This window comes from Pseudochaenichthys georgianus, chromosome 7 (assembly GCF_902827115.2).
Source record: "Pseudochaenichthys georgianus chromosome 7, fPseGeo1.2, whole genome shotgun sequence".
NCBI lineage: Eukaryota > Metazoa > Chordata > Actinopteri > Perciformes > Channichthyidae > Pseudochaenichthys > Pseudochaenichthys georgianus.
Window position 1 is genome coordinate 16,549,754 of NC_047509.1, and position 15,978 is coordinate 16,565,731.

Genomic DNA, 15,978 nt, shown 5'->3' on the forward strand with positions numbered 1-15,978 from the left:
AAGCTAAACTGCTTTTCGTTGTCTCAGTACCTGTAATATGTGCAATAACAATAAAGTTTAATCTAATCTTGAGCAGGAACAAATGTATTTACTTAGTACATATCTGACATTAACGATTAAATACATTTGTGCATTCTTTATAAATGCAAACTGAGTCAAGCCGACTCCGGAGGTGGCGGTATGCACCTTAAAGTTGTTTGCAATCCGCCAAAAAACCGAGAGAAGAAGAAGAAGAAGAAGAAGAAGAAGAAGAAGAAGAAGAAGAAGAAGAAGAAGAAGAAGAAGAAGAAGAAGAAGAAGATGAAGATGAAGATGAAGATGAAGATGAAGATGAAGAAGCCGTCTCCGAGCTGTCCGACTTCAGGCGAGCTTTTTGAGACCTCCCCCGGCTGCGATCGGCTACTCTCGTCTACTTTCGAGGCGAGCCGCAATGTGTCTCAAACAAGCCTAGTTACAGTACAACAGGCTGCGTTCATACTCCGGTACGATGGGTGGCGCTGGTGCTACTTGCTGGTTTCTCAACCGTCGTTACCATACACGAAGAAGAGGAGGGCGGAAATTAAAAACAGAAGAAGAAAAGTGTGTTTATTCTGACAGTTTTTAGTTTATATTGTAAGGGTAGCTAGTGCTTCATATCAGAATTGTGTATAAGGTAAGATACATGCGTTTTAGTTTTGGATAGCGCTTAACTACGTTATAATTAGAATTTATAAAATGTAGAGTAATGAATTCAGTCGCTTTGGATTGCCCGCTCCGCCATAATGCTGTCTAAATGTATCTGATGCTAGCTAAAGCTTTTTATTTATCATTGCTGTATCAGGCTAACGTCAGGTAAGTCGATGCACAAAAAAGTCAGAGGTAGGATGTACAATTTTTAGATAAAAGTGCATTACTTGAGTATTTTCTTTTCATGATGCTTTCTAATTCTACTCCACTCATTTTTGGCACTGGCTATATGTGATGAATATTGCCAGACCTTTTAATAATCTAATTGTTTTAATCGTTTATTAGTCACAAGATACATTTTTCTGCATTTAATATTTTCATTTTTAATACTTTACGTACATTCCCTGTTTATACTTTTTCAATGAAGATTTTGTAGCACACTGGTCATGCTGAAAGTAGAGACCCCACCCAAATCCATTGTTGTTGTACTTAAATTATCATCAAATTATTCATGTGAAATCATTATTAAACTAACTTGAAAAGGTAAATACATGATTGTATCTACATTCTGAGTTCTTCGGGTAAGCTACTTCAGCACTTTTTTTTGTTATAATTTTTATATTTGACGTTTTTGAACACAATATAGTGTTATATCGCCACTCACGAAACACACAAAAAATGTATTCAGATATATGTCTTGACGGTTATGATCATCTTTTTTTTAATGTTTTTATGAACCCACAGGGACACATCCCGGTTACCCTTTTGAAACAATGCACAGCAACAGTGATCATGATGGCGTTGACGTCACCTCCTGGGTGTCAGTGTGTCCCGGAGGTCTCTGGAAAGTCCAGCTAAAGCAAACACATGAAGAGAGTCAGGAGATAGTTTCTTATTCTGGAGATGATGCAGGTATGATGCTTTTCTATTATGTTCTCCCTCGAATGATCAATTTGAGTCCATATTTGCGGAATATAAATGTATTATTCATCTAGTAATCTATCTCACTTAATGTCTCTTTGTATCTTCTAGCATGTTCATCCAGTGACTGTCCAAGGTTGGGGTCTCTATGTCGGGTCCGGGTGCGGCTTAAAGCTAACATGGATGGAGCAGAGAGTTTAGTATCTGAAATGGGAAATGAGAAGCTGTCAGACCAATCAGTGGCTGAGATGACAGAGGCCACACCCTTCCCAAGGTGTCAGGACGCTGTGCTGCAGGTCCCGCTGGGTGACTGGATAACACTGAGGCTCGGAGAGGGTCAGTGCGACATCACTGAAGCATGTGTGGAAAGGATGAGAGCGGGACAGAAAACTGAGGTAAGAGAGAAGAGGATACTGGGATAGTAATTTAATGTCATTGGTTGTACAGATGAAAGTAATTAAAAAAACGCCAAGGCTATGAACATTATGGTTTTCGTTGATGATATAAAGTACTTGCAATAGCCTGACATACAGTATATTGACAGGACTGGAGTAAGAGTGTTTTTCCTTTGAAAAGTACATGCTCTCAAGTCTCTTTGCATCTGAAAATGAAAAGTTGGAAACCCAATATAATGATCAGGTGGGACAAAAGCTAATTTGATACTAACTTTATATGTCGCTTGTTTATTAACAAAACAAATTGTCCAAGAAGATTAAAGACAAATTGTGAGAATGTCAGTTAACCAGCAAACAGTAAAGGTTGTGGTGTGGACCAGATAAAGAAGGCTTAGTAGGAGTGTATCTTACAAAAAGTGTGAACCCAACTTTGGTATTGTTTCAAATCTCAATTGTGTCCCAGTTGTGTGCTTGTGAGCCCTGCCATACAGCACAAAAAAATGTGTCTTAAATCTCAATTTCTTCATGTATGGCAGCCATTCCATTCCAGTGTCTGTAGAATTCCAACACAGAGACATGTTGTCAGTTGTTTTAAGAATGCAATACAAACGTTTTTAATTTATCTCAAAGACATACCTCTAAATAGTAAAACCAGAGAAACTGATAATGCTGCAGTGGTCTCTTAATTTTTTTCAGAGCTGTAAAAGTCACAGCAGTTGAATTTGGATTCCAGGATTATACGTTACACACAATATTTTCTGTAGATATTGTCTGTTGACATTTTTGTTGTTGTTCTCAGATACTGATATCTCGAGTGGAAAATGGACAAGACGTCTCTGCTCCTGCTAAAGCAAAACTGCCTTTATGTGCCACAGTTGAACTCAAATCTTGCACACCAGGCAAGGAATCCTGGGAGATGAGTCCTGATGAAAAGTGGCAGTGGGTGAAGTCACACAAAGAGCGGGGTGGAGTGAGATTCAGGAGTGGGGATGTGTGGGGAGCAGCTGACAGCTACAGTCGAGCGCTCAAACTTATCATCACTCTCCGTGTTCATGGTAGAGAGGAGGAGGAAAAAGAGCAGGAAGCAGAAGAACAGAGAGACACAGACACTGGTGATAAAACGCATCAACATCCTTCAGCTAATGAAGTCAAATCCATCAAAGCAGAACTCCACTCAAACCTGTCCTTGTGCCAACTTAAAGTGAACCAACCCGAACGAGCTAAGGCCAGTGCAACCAAAGCTACTCTGCTGGAACCAGGTGGAGCTAAAGCCTGGTACCGCATGGGCCAAGCCTACCAGATGTTGAATGAGCTGGAGGAGGCCAGGAAGGCTTTTAGGAAACTGCTGGAGCTGCAGCCAGAATCACCTGCTGCTCTGAAGGCACTTAAAGACATTGCACGTATAGAGAAAGAGAACAATGCTCAGTTGGGACTTAGACTCAGCAAAATGTTCAGCTGAACAGTGAATCCTATCCAGTTATTAACAGATGTGATCTGTGGAACTGTATGTTTCTTCTTATGAATTAGCATTAAAGGGTACAGCCACTGACTGAATGCATGTTTGTCTCACTACTTTATGATTACATTTCAGATTATAAATCCATAGTACAAAATGGCATGCCTTAAATGTATTTGGATGAACGTATTAACTACCTAGATTAAGGGGTGCATAAGATTTTGTCAGTGTGTCCAATACATGTGTTTATCTGTTAAAATACAAAGGTTATTGTGCTCCTAGTCAACCACAAGGTGGCAGGCTTTGTCTCCTAGTCCCACAGCCGGTGGGTTGTTAAAGGTCCCATGTCATGGCCATTTCTACTGATCATAATTCCATTGTTGAGGTCTACTAGAATAGATTTGCATTGTTCAATGTTCCAAACTCACATTGGTTTCTCATACAGCATCTCTGCATAGTATGTGTATTCACTCTCTGTCCTAAACGCCTTGTTGGAGCTCCTGCCCCCCCCTCTCCCTATGAGCCCACTGTGCTCTGATGGGGTGCTGAGGGGGCTGCAGCACCCCATCTGCGAGGCTCCACTAGCACCCGCACCCCCCAGCGCGTCACAGTTTCGCCGCTGAGAGAGTGTGAGGGTGTTTCTCAATCGCGAGTAAAGCTGCTGCAGAGCCACTATTTCAAGCATACTACGTCATCGAGTGCCGCCGGCGTACTTCGTTAGGAGAAATTTCGAGGCTGCACTGCACATGTGTATACTCCGCGGTCTTAAAATCCCCACAATGCTTTGCGCACGGACCAATTTCCCCAAATCTGTGGCGGAAAATGTAAGGCGGGGCCTCTCATATGATGCACACCTGCACACTTGCTAGCCTGTTCCACTCTTTGTTTTCCGAATTCCAGGAAGTATTCTTGCCGCGCTTCTGAAGCAAGATGCTCGGCAGACATGTGCAAGCAAGCGTACTCGCGATTGAGAAACACCCTGTGTGTGTGTGAGGAGCTCCACGGATTGATCTATTTGGACCACTGGGTCCATTTGGGTATGGTCACGTCACTGTACCCAGGAAGAAAAAGAGAAATCTCCAACGAGGCGTTCTGGGGCAGCAGACAGGTATTTTCTGTGTTTTACTCGCGACAGGGTGTACTCTGAGGGTTTGTGACTTTGCAGACCGTTTACATGCATAAAAACCTTCATACCACACAAGGGGACGGGTAATAACTGGAAAAGCATGACATGGGACCTTTAACGTATGAACACGGGTCTGATGAGAAAACATGCCGAAATCCTGGATCGAACCAGGGACCTTTTGATCTACGACGCTGAAGTTGGCTTCCGATTCAGAGCATCTGATTCGGCAGTTAAGGGGAAAGTTAAGGGACATTTAATTTACAGCGCTGAGCGAACAATCCTCCGTGTTTGAACCTCTTAAATCGCTGCATAGCCGATTTATTTGGACTGGATTATCCCAGAGAGCCTAAAGATTCTTTATAACACAGTTTCAGATTTGTGAAACCTTAATTCTATTTGTACAAAAAAGGGAGATATCAGTGCTTTTTTTTGTACATGTAAGGCAAGGCAAGTTTATTTATATAGCACTTTTCAACACAAGGCAATTCAAAGTGCTTTACAAAAAATGAAAGACATTAAGCATTAAAAAAGAAAAGCTAATAAAATCCACATTATGTAGACCACATTAGACCCGGTCCTGATCTGAAACCACTAGACCTACACTCATCAAATCTGGACTGGATTATCCCAGAGAGTCTAAAGATTCTTTATAACACAGTTTGAGATTTGTGAAACCTTAATTCTATTTGTGAAAAAAACAAAAAAGGGAGATTTCAGTGCTTTTTTCACATGTAGACCACATTAGACCAGGTCCTGATCTAAAACCACTATACATAGGCTCATCAAATCTGGACTGGATTATCCCAGAGAGGCTAAAGATTCTTTATAACACAGTTTCAGATTTGTGAAACCTTAATTCTATTTGTGAAAATACAAAAAGGGAGATCTTGCTGCTTTTTTTACAAGTAGTAATGTAGTTTGTGCATACATTACTATTGAAACATGTGTTAATTTTCTTCATTATTAGTCGATTTCTTTTTGGACGAACGCTCCGGGCCAGTGGTTACAATGATGGGGCCAGTGATAATATAATGCCAGTGGCATTTTACCCCTAATGCCTACCTCTGCGGTAAGTCACTAGCACCGCGGTGGGCCGGCGGTACCGAAGTGGGCCGGTCGAGAGTCCCGGGCTGATTTGTAGTCCCAGTCCGCCCCTGATATAGGCTATGATATTATATGATCGATGATCTGATTGAATGTGATATGAATGACAAGTGCGACACGTCGGCGTCTTCTCGGCATACAGCAGTTTAAACTGTATTTCCTTTATCCTGTAATATGACTTGATATATTTAAACTCCGCACACTGAGCTCTGATTGGTCAGCAGGCGGTGCTTTCACTGAGTTGATCTCTTTTCTATAGACGCCGGAGCCGGGCAGCGTCAGGTAAAAAAAGTGATTTAGCCTTCCCAAACCTGAGCCTCACGCGCCGCCTATGCCCTCATCCCCCTTGCAAATCTAACCCTGACAAGTGTTTTTTACGAACATTATTGTTAATTAAACACAAACATTCCCTCTGATTTTATTCACAAATCGCACCCTGCTTAGCCTACTATAAAATGTTAATTGCTAAAACAAACTGTTTGGGTGCACGCATTAATTACTACTGGAAGCTATCACAAGAAATTAATATTGTTCTTTGATTTGTCAGGTTTAAAAAATGGATAAATTAAGAAGAGGGCAAAGACATGGCTGTCCAGATTTATGGACACAGTCAGGAGGAGAGGACAAGATAGTTGCTGAACTGGCAGCTTTTGTTCATCTTAAAAAAAAAATCCCTTGGAACAGCCCCATGTGGGAAACCTTGGCTGGTAAAATATTTGATGACAAGGCTGTTAATAAAAAGAAGTGGCTGTACACTGTATGGAACTGTGACAGAAAGTGTATCAGAACAAGAGCACTGTTGAGGCAGAAGAAAAATAATAGCAATAAGAGGGACAGTGACTGTGGAGTAAGAGTGGAAAGTGACACTTTGGAAAAGAATGTTAAGGAAGGACCCAGAAAAAATGAGGATGAGGAAAACGGAGACACCAGGTCTGAGATTAAGGACGCAGATCAGGATAAGGGCCAAGATGAAACAGAAATAGTTGAAAAGGACACAATGGATCCCAGTACTGCAAAAAACATTGCAGAAAGTGGTAAAAATCACATAACCAGAGACCCAAGAAACAGAAGCCCCAAAGCAGACAGTGTTGATTCTGAAGACAATGCTCAGACCAGGGACAGAGTCCAAGGGGCAGAAAATAGTGGGGCTGGACATATTACTATGTACAAGGACAGATTGCATCAGGGGAAGAAAGTTGAACATGATAATGCAAATGAAGATGAACAAAGTGTTATCTTTGATACCAGGGTTAATGGTGATGATGGTGAATACATGAATGTTTCTAAAGCAGAGGAAAAAACATTGCAATGCATGGAAGACATGGTAAAAAAGACACATGAGGATGAAGTGATTACGATGGCCAAAGCCAGTGGAGATGAAATGGCTGAATGCATTGAGGCAAATAGCATTGAGTATCCAGATGACACCTTATTTTGTGTTTGTAAACAACCAAATAATGCCAGTGAGCCATATGCTCAGTGTAGCATCTGCAAGGACTGGTTTCATCCTGTTTGCATTGGCTACCAAAGTGTGGAGGACATTGCTGCCATATCCCCATGGCACTGTCCTTCCTGTAGCACAGATCCCAAGGCAACAGACTCTGGACAAAAGGACAACATAAAAAGGAGGTTATCCTTTGGAAGAGATCTGCAATCTTGTCCCCCATATTTTTCTGTAACCCTGACGAGGGAGGAATGGTCTGCAATTCAACCTGATGATAGGGAAGCATACAGAGTGTTGAAAAAAGGTTGGACTGACATCATCAGCCGTAAAATAGGCACTGTCAACAAACTGTGTCCTTTCATTCAAAAGCAATAAAATAAAATCTATAAAGAGTCGGAAAGCTAAATGGAACTTTTGGAGGGGTAAGGCTGTGTGCAAATTCACAGGTTGTACCACTTATTTTCTTACAATTGCAGAAGATCCTAATCTTACAACAGGTGATATAAATGTACATGTCACAGTGCAGGGCAAGGTCTGCCGTGTGAGGAACAACACACGCGACATTGTCATCAACCTGAGCGTGAAGACCTCAAAGGACAACTTGGAGAATTTTCTCCCATGCTTGTCCACAAAAAAAAACTTGCAAGAGATGAAGACAAACTTTTAGCAGGGAACCACACCGATGTAAAGTCTGTCACAGTTCTGCAGAAAATATCAAGTGAAAAAAATCTTGAGAATCGCTTGGATAGGGATGAGTTTGGAGATGTGCTTGGAAATTCAAAAAAAGCAGGATGTGAAAATTCCCAGCTCAAAAATCAAGCACAGTACAATGCTGCAGTATGTTGCAATGTCTCCTTTTGTTGTTCACTCCTATTCTGAGACCCAGCTTCAGATTTTGCAAGACCTACAAAAGAATAAGCGTTGTTTCTTGTATTTGGATGCCACTGGAAGTGTAGTTGCAAAACCTCAACCATCCAACCATCAGTACTTTACTATGCTCTTTGTGTGTCATGCCAGTCAACAACAAAAACGGTGGTTCCTGTGGCAGAAATGCTAACATCTGATCAGAGTACTGCAACAATCCTGCACTGATTGACTTGCCTGGGTCGCGACTACTTCAAGCCCCAAAAAGTCGAAACTGATTTCAGTTGGGCCATGATCCATGCAGTAGTTCAGGCATGTAACATCACCAGTGTTCAGGAATATCTCAAGCTTTGCTTTCAGGTGTGCCAAGGGCAGGGTCAGTGCAGCTGACAGTAATGTACTGTTTTGCCCTCCTTCAAAATGCTGCTGTATTTGGCCAGGTATTGTCAATTTCAAGGTGTATGGTACATATTTTTTCATCAAAGACTGAAACTAATGGGTGCAAGAAACATCTCTCAGCACTGCAGGATGCCATACGGACACAGAAGTCAGAAAATATCAATTTCAAAAATGAAGATGAAGACCACACACCTGCTAATTTTGAAGACATGCACAGATCTCTCGCAAAATCATCCCCTTTCTTTGCTCCTATCAAAGAGGTGGTCACACAAGCACAGGAGGAAGCAGGGAAGGAGGATGACGCAAACGGAGCATCCCAGCCAAATCCTCATTATTGTGAGACACTTGTGGAGATAATTCTCCATTACGCTGGTACTGTGCCTCTTTGGACAGGTCTGATGCTTAAAGATCTTGGAAAAACCTGTGACAGTAATGCTGTTGTAGAGAACTGGTTCCGCACAACAACAAAAAGTGATCCTTTCATCAAAATTGCACAGAAGAGCAGGAGACTTTCTCCAGCTACAGCAAGAGTTTGTGGTTGGAAGACTCAAAGGCGTCGCAATAATGAAAAAACAGGTGCCTCCTTCCAAAATATACGCTGAAGACAAAAGACAATCTGAGGGACCAGAGACACTTCCTCTGTCACAAGAGGAGACATGGAGGAAGCAAATTAAAACCCAGAAAAGAAAGTCAAAGTACTTCAGCCCCCCTACTCCAACTGCTCAGAGAAAAAAGTATAAACTGTCTGAAACAGATGCAAGGGAAAAGCAAAAGGGATGCTGTCCACATTGTGGGGGAGAGGGAACAATTGGACAGCAAACTGTGTCAATGACAAACACTTGCACAGTGGACAACCTCCTGTACACCCTGCATCATCATCATCATCATCATCATCATCATCATCATCATCATCATCATCATCATCATCATCATCATCATCATCATCATCATCGTCATCATCGTCATCATCGTCATCGTCATCATTCAAAATGATTTGTCAAAAAATGCAAATCTTGACTCATGGATGTCTATCCTGCTGCAAGTCCATAGGCTTATTGATCAAAGGGAGTGGTCACAGGGAAAGCTGCTGTGGCTGAACACAATAGCCAGATTCAAAGGACAATCATGGGATGCATTTGGGACTGAGGAGGACATGGTTGTTTCTCGACTGGACTACTTGCAAAAAACAGAAATAACATGCCAGAATGTGGCTTGCCCTGTCGCCAAAAGGACATGCAACTCAGTTGATATAATGTAAGTATTTCCCTATTTTGAGAAATTAAATTAATATAATGTATTTATTAAATCAAATAAATAAATCAATAGTATAATTTATTGCACCCAAAAAGAAAGTCTCATGAGTTAAAGATTGCAGAGATTGGTAATATTTAAGTTAATTTACTTGTCTTTTTCAATTATGTTTTATTCCCTTTCAAGATGTGCAGATTTTGGGAACATACAGCCCTAAAAGTTCTTCCTTGCAAGAGGTACTAAGTACCATATATTTCAAATAATTCATTGTAAAATGTATATGCCAAACAGTTCCATTGATCTACATTGTAAATAAATGATTGAGGTATGAAGACCTTGATGAATCACTTAGATATGTGACCATTGTCCTGTAACATTCAACTGTTATCAAGAAAATTGAAATATTCTGAACCTAGTTGTAGGAAGTTAACACAATTGAAAGCAACAGGACAATATCACCCATATGTTTACAACTTCACTGAACCAATTTCAAGCCTTGCCATCAAGGTTGATCAGGATTTATTTGTTAAAGTGTCAATGCTATAGAGGTCTTATGTACACTGAACAAAAATATAAATGCAACACTTTTGTTTTTGCTCCCATTTTTCATGAGATGAACTCAAAGATCTAAAACATTTTCTATATACACAAAATAACCTTTTCTCTCAAATATTGTTCACAAATCTGAAAAAATCTGTGATAGTGAGCACTTCTCCTTTGCCGAGATAATCCATCCCACCTCACAGGTGTGGCATATCAAGATGCTGATTCGACAGCATGATTATTGCACAGGTGTGCCTTAGGCTGGCCACAATAAAAGGCCACTCTGAAACATGCAGTTTTGCTTTATTGGGGGGGTCCGAAAACCAGTCAGTATCTGGTGTGACCACCATTTGCCTCATGCAGTGCAACACATCTCCTTCGCATAGAGTTGATCAGGTTGTTGATTGTGGCCTGTGGAATATTGGTCCACTCCTCTTCAATGGCTATGCGAAGTCTCTGGATATTGGCAGGAACTGGAACACGCTGTCGTATACGCCGATCTAGAGCATCCAAAACATGCTCAATGGGTGACATGTCCGGTGAGTATGCTGGCCATGCAAGAACTGGGATGTTTTCAGCCTCCAGGAATTGTGTACAGATCCTTGCAACATGGGGCCGTGCATTATCATGCTGCAACATGAGGTGATGGTCGTGGATGAATGGCACAACAATGGGCCTCAGGATCTCGTCACGGTATCTCTGTGCATACACAATGCTATCAATAAAATGCACCTGTGTTCGTCGTCCATAACATACGCCTGCCCATACCATAACTCCACCACTACCATGGGCCACTCGATTCACAACATTGACATCAGAAAACCGCTCACCCACATGACGCCACACACGCTGTCTGCCATCTGCCCTGAACAGTGAAAACCGGGATTCATCCGTGAAGAGAACACCTCTCCAACGTGCCAGACGCCATCGAATGTGAGCATTTGCCCATTGAAGTCGGTTACGACGACGAACCGGAGTCAGGTCGAGACCCCGATGAGGACGACGAGCATGCAGATGAGCTTCCCTGAGACGGTTTCTGACAGTTTGTGCAGAAATTCTTTGGTTATGCAAACCGATTGTTGCAGCAGCTGTCCGAGTGGCTGGTCTCAGACGATCTTGGAGGTGAACATGCTGGATGTGGAGGTCCTGGGCTGGTGTGGTTACACGTGGTCTGCGGTTGTGAGGCCGGTTGAATGTACTGCCAAATTCTCTGAGACGCCTTTGGAGGCGTATTATGGTAGAGAAATGAACATTCAATTCACGGGCAACAGCTCTGGTGGACATTCCTGCTGTCAGCATGCCAATTGCACGCTCCCTCAAAACTTGTGACATCTGTGGCATTGTGCTGTGTGATAAAACTGAACATTTCAGAGTGGCCTTTTATTGTGGCCAGCCTAAGGCACACCTGTGCAATAATCATGCTGTCTAATCAGCATCTTGATATGCCACACCTGTGAGGTGGGATGGATTATCTCGGCAAAGGAGAAGTGCTCACTATCACAGATTTTTTCAGATTTGTGAACAATATTTGAGAGAAATGGTTATTTTGTGTATATAGAATTTTTTTTAGATCTTTGAGTTCATCTCATGAAAAATGGGAGCAAAAACAAAAGTGTTGCATTTATATTTTTGTTCAGTGTATGTTGGATCTATAATTTCATTTTATTAAGCCAATTATTATTTATTTTTCCTTTTATCTCAACAGAGATCTGAAACAATGCACTTTTAAGGAGACAACAGCGCAGCGTGTCTTCGTGCATGGAGAGCCCTGTATGTTACTACTTTCAGTAATAAACCATGGGAAGCTAACCAACAAGCATCATCCTACAGCCTTGCCACATATGGTTACAATTCTTGGTGGAATGTAAGACTTACATACAGTACATATCACGTCTTTGGCTTTGCTCAAATGTTGCTGTCTGTTTTAACTTGTTCCATTTGTTTATATTGCTATTTCACACAGTCTTTGTAGAATACTCTTGTCACAAAGGTATGAGCCAGCTGCTGTGACATATCACCTGGGGCCTGCAAATCACTTTGTGGCATTCCACAAATTGGGTTTAGATAGAAGTTGGCATTTCTATTATGGCCTTGAAGAAAATGAAAAGCCTGGAAGAGGAGATACCATCATCAAAGAGACGCCCATCCAAAGAAAATTGGGGCTAACTCCCGTGTTGGCCACATTGTTATGGTCCGGGTAAGTATGGACAGCTAATTAAGGAAGAATAAAGTATTTACTTCTCAAATTTATTATAATTTTTTGTTGCAAATAAAAATTCAACAGATAAGTATACTGGTACTGGGAGTGTCGTCCTGTTTGTGCCCGCCCGAATAAAGGTTTCACAAATCTCAAACTGTGTTATAAAGAATCTTTAGACCCTCTGGGATAATCCAGTCCAGATTTGATGAGTCTAGGTATAGTGGTTTTAGATCAGGACCTGGTCTAATTTGGTCAGGATGCGAAAAAAGCACTGAAATCTCCCTTGTTTGTATTTTCACAAATAGAATAAAGGTTTCACAAATCTGAAACTGTGTTATAAAGAATCTTTAGCCTCTGTGGGATAATCCAGTCCCGATTTGATGAGTCTAGGTCTAGTGGTTTTAGATCAGGACCTGGTCTAATGTGGTCTAGATTTTAAAAAAGCAGCAAAATCTCCCTTTTTTGTATTTTCACAAATAGAATTAAGTTTTCACAAATCTCAAACTGGGTTATAAATAATCTTTAGACTCTCTGGGATAATCCAGTCCAGATAAATCTGCTATGCAGCGATTTAAGAGGTTCAAACACGGAGGATTGTTCGCTCAGTGCTGTAAATTAAATGTCCCTTAACTTTTCCCTTAACTGCCGAATCGGATGCTCCGAATCGGAAGCCAACTTCAGCGTTGTTTTAGATCTTCAGTCTAACGCTCTCCCAACTGAGCTATTTCGGCATGAGAAGGCCCAATTGTACAGGGTGCATAAATACATGCAGAAAAATCGATTGTAAATAAATAGTTTGTATTCATTGAAACAGAACTCAAATATAGAGAAGAATACCAGGGTGGTTAAAGAAGCACTTTAAATTACTTTAATATTTTGTCCATTTATAAAGTAACATGTAAACAAAATGAAGATATTAAAAATCAGAATATTTATTTTGCTACTCCCAAAAGTTCCACAAAGCTGAAAAAAAAGTAAATGTATTGCTGTATGCATACAATAACATACTCATACTCAATTAAGTTATTTGACGACAGGTGCAATATGACAAACCATACATGAGATATGCCTAAAGATGCATGCCTCTTCAACAGAAAAATAATCTGCAACTGCTTTGATAACAATCCATTGTTAAAGTAGTTGACATGCAGAATGGCAGAAATGACTTTTGTCAGCATATAAAATATGCTTTTCTCTTCTTTTAACATATTAAACTCAATATCTTTGGGTTTTGGACAAGACAAAAGACCTTGAATATAATAATCTTGGGCTTTGAGAAAATAGGATGAACATTTTTTAAATGTTTATAGACAAAAAAATTATCAATTAATCTAGAAAAATGATCTGCACATTAGTAGATAATGAACATAATCGGTAGTTTCAGCTCTAGCTCTGTCAGAATCCAAACAATTAATCATTTATTTTGTCCCATTGAATGTATTGATTTTCACAGCACAAAGTGTATGCTCTTCCCGGTTGTCTTTTCTCTTGTCCCTCCTGTAGAAATTGTCTCGTAGACCCACAGTCAGATTTTCCTGTTGTCAGTTCCTCTTAGACTTTTTATTGTCAGTCTGTGTCTGTGCAGCGGACAACTGTCTCCAGGCATCCACAATGAGCACTAGCGGTATGATGATCCATAGCACGTTCATGAACACAAAGTAAAACCAGAAGTAAATTGGATGCCCCAACTCACTATGAGAATAACCATCTCTGTGCTCTGTGTAGAAGTAAAGCACTGCTCCATACAGCTGACCTGAAATGAGATGTCGTCATAAAACAATCATATAAATATGACAACAACTTTGAAAATTGGGGTAGTAATTACACCATCTTACCTAGTGAAATAATGAGTTGCAGAACAAATCTGTAGGGCTTGTTGGTTAGGAAGGCAAACACAGCCCAGAAACTGAAAGGTCCCCATAACCATGCAGTCACAGTCTCCATGCAGACAGTGAAGTTATCCGCTCTAGAAATGTGCAGGGTACAATTAGTGACAGTTTCTCAACTTATTTTTAATGCAAAAGATGAACGTAGCTCTGAGAAAAGATGAACTCACATCACATATCGACTGTCCCCTTTGGAGTACTCTTTCCCTGAGAGAAGAAAATTAAACATATTTAATCTCATTTAATCACAGTTTATACACTTTTCTAAACATGTTGTTCTTGTTCACTTGGTTACTCACACAGCTGTGACAGGAAGCTCTGGTCTGCTGGAATAATATCATAATACAGTGAGAACCATCCCTCTATGACGCCATGGATGAAACCACAGACAGCAAACCAACACACAGCCAGACGCCTCCATGTCCCCAGCCTGCCAGTTTTCCCTTTCTGACCGGTGATCAGCCAGGTCACAAGCAGAAAGAGCCCAGACACAGAAAACAGGAACACCAGAATCTCTGACATGGATCGGTCATTGGCCACATACGTGGGAATCAAAAGGTCCCGTGGCCAATAGGGATGCAGAACTCCAGTTGCTGATGTGGCATCCATTGTCTGTTTCAAGACAAGATGGTCAACAATCTTCATCCACAGTACGCTTAAAATGTGTTGACTTTAATCATGTAATGTTAAAGGGAGACAGTACAGGTGAAAAGGTTACACTGATTACCTATTAACAAAGCTTTTTAGAAATGTTATGTTTAAATATGTAAATGGTGCATTCTCTTATTAATTGTGTGCTAATGTGCATACATTTCTAGGACAGAAATATGAACATTGGATGTTAAAAAATCTTGTATCTCTTTTTTGACATTAAAAGCCGGATTTTCAATATACTGTATCTGTGCATTGCTCCATAATAGTACAAATAGATGTAGTTCAAGTAACATCTTGATGTATTTTATGTCACCACTAGTCTAAAAGAAGTCATGTTATACAGCAAAGGAGCCTAACATTCAAAATTGACCCATTTTTAAAACACATTATGTTTTTGCCTGTAGACTGTCTCGGCTTAAGAATAATTGAGCATGTTTAATTGATGAATAAGGGCTCTCTGCAATGTACTGCACTACGTTTTTAACATTAGCTATTTGTCACACATGTTTACACCAAGTAAAGAAAGGTTGTATTGATATGATATACTCCAGATATAGCAGCAATGGGCTAATGCATGTGTTTTTTGTCCTTACCAGTAATGCTTAAAAAAACGCGATTCCAGCTGCAAATGTTCAACGTGTATTGCCACAAGAGTATCCTATTAGATGAATTCAAAAATGAAGTATCGTGGAGATCCAATAGTCCAGAGCTGTCTAATTGCATACCATATCAGTGAGTAAAAACTCACACACGGAACTGACCAGAGCATGGGGCGGTAACTTGTGGTGTCAAAGACCAATCAAAAGATAGTATGCATAAAGCTAGAAGCACATGCGGTCTGCTGGCCCGCTGATTGGCTCATCATCTCGGATCATAGATGTGGTCGTTGGCAACAACCAATAAAAACGTGTCGCCTAACCCAAAGTTTCGTCCCCTCTTCTCATTGACAAGTTATTACACATTTCATTATCGGTGAAGGGTGAATATCAGTAGGCTACTCTAAGGGAAGATATTGCACAATGATTTCTAGCAAAGATCTTTCACTTCGAGGTGATCGTATGAGACTACT

At 40.7% G+C, this 15,978-nt stretch overlaps 2 protein-coding genes across 2 annotated transcripts; one reads left to right on the top strand and one right to left on the bottom strand.

Annotated features, from left to right (window-relative positions):
* Window positions 1-254: 254 nt before the first annotated feature.
* Window positions 255-3,536, top strand: fkbpl (FKBP prolyl isomerase like). Its single transcript, XM_071203763.1, has 4 exons — window positions 255-364; window positions 1,411-1,578; window positions 1,699-1,982; window positions 2,782-3,536. The coding sequence occupies exons 1-4, from the start codon at window positions 301-303 to the stop codon at window positions 3,439-3,441; spliced, it is 1,176 nt and encodes a 391-aa protein (XP_071059864.1). The 5' UTR covers window positions 255-300; the 3' UTR covers window positions 3,442-3,536.
* A 9,741-nt stretch (window positions 3,537-13,277) lies between these two features.
* On the bottom strand, window positions 13,278-15,677 carry ebp (EBP cholestenol delta-isomerase). Its single transcript, XM_034088129.1, has 5 exons — window positions 15,503-15,677; window positions 14,555-14,867; window positions 14,426-14,462; window positions 14,205-14,335; window positions 13,278-14,122 (listed from the first exon to the last, which is right to left on the bottom strand). Exons 2-5 carry the CDS (start codon window positions 14,862-14,864, stop codon window positions 13,911-13,913), a joined length of 690 nt encoding a protein of 229 aa, XP_033944020.1. The 5' UTR covers window positions 14,865-14,867; window positions 15,503-15,677; the 3' UTR covers window positions 13,278-13,910.
* Window positions 15,678-15,978: the final 301 nt, after the last annotated feature.

Bases quoted from the DNA above. Each gene is read 5' to 3' on its own strand.
- ebp (XM_034088129.1), bottom strand. From the start codon at position 14,864: ATGGATGCCACATCAGCAACTGGAGTTCTGCATCCCTATTGGCCACGG. The intron at 14,463-14,554 runs GTGAGTAACCAA...TTCTTCTCTCAG, and splicing joins GAGCTTCCTGTCACAGCTGT to GGAAAGAGTACTCCAAAGGG. The intron at 14,123-14,204 runs GTAAGATGGTGT...ATCTCATTTCAG, and splicing joins GCAACTCATTATTTCACTAG to GTCAGCTGTATGGAGCAGTG.
- fkbpl (XM_071203763.1), top strand. From the start codon at position 301: ATGAAGATGAAGATGAAGATGAAGATGAAGATGAAGAAGCCGTCTCCG. The intron at 365-1,410 runs GCGAGCTTTTTG...ATGAACCCACAG, and splicing joins TCCGAGCTGTCCGACTTCAG to GGACACATCCCGGTTACCCT. The intron at 1,579-1,698 runs GTATGATGCTTT...TGTATCTTCTAG, and splicing joins TTATTCTGGAGATGATGCAG to CATGTTCATCCAGTGACTGT.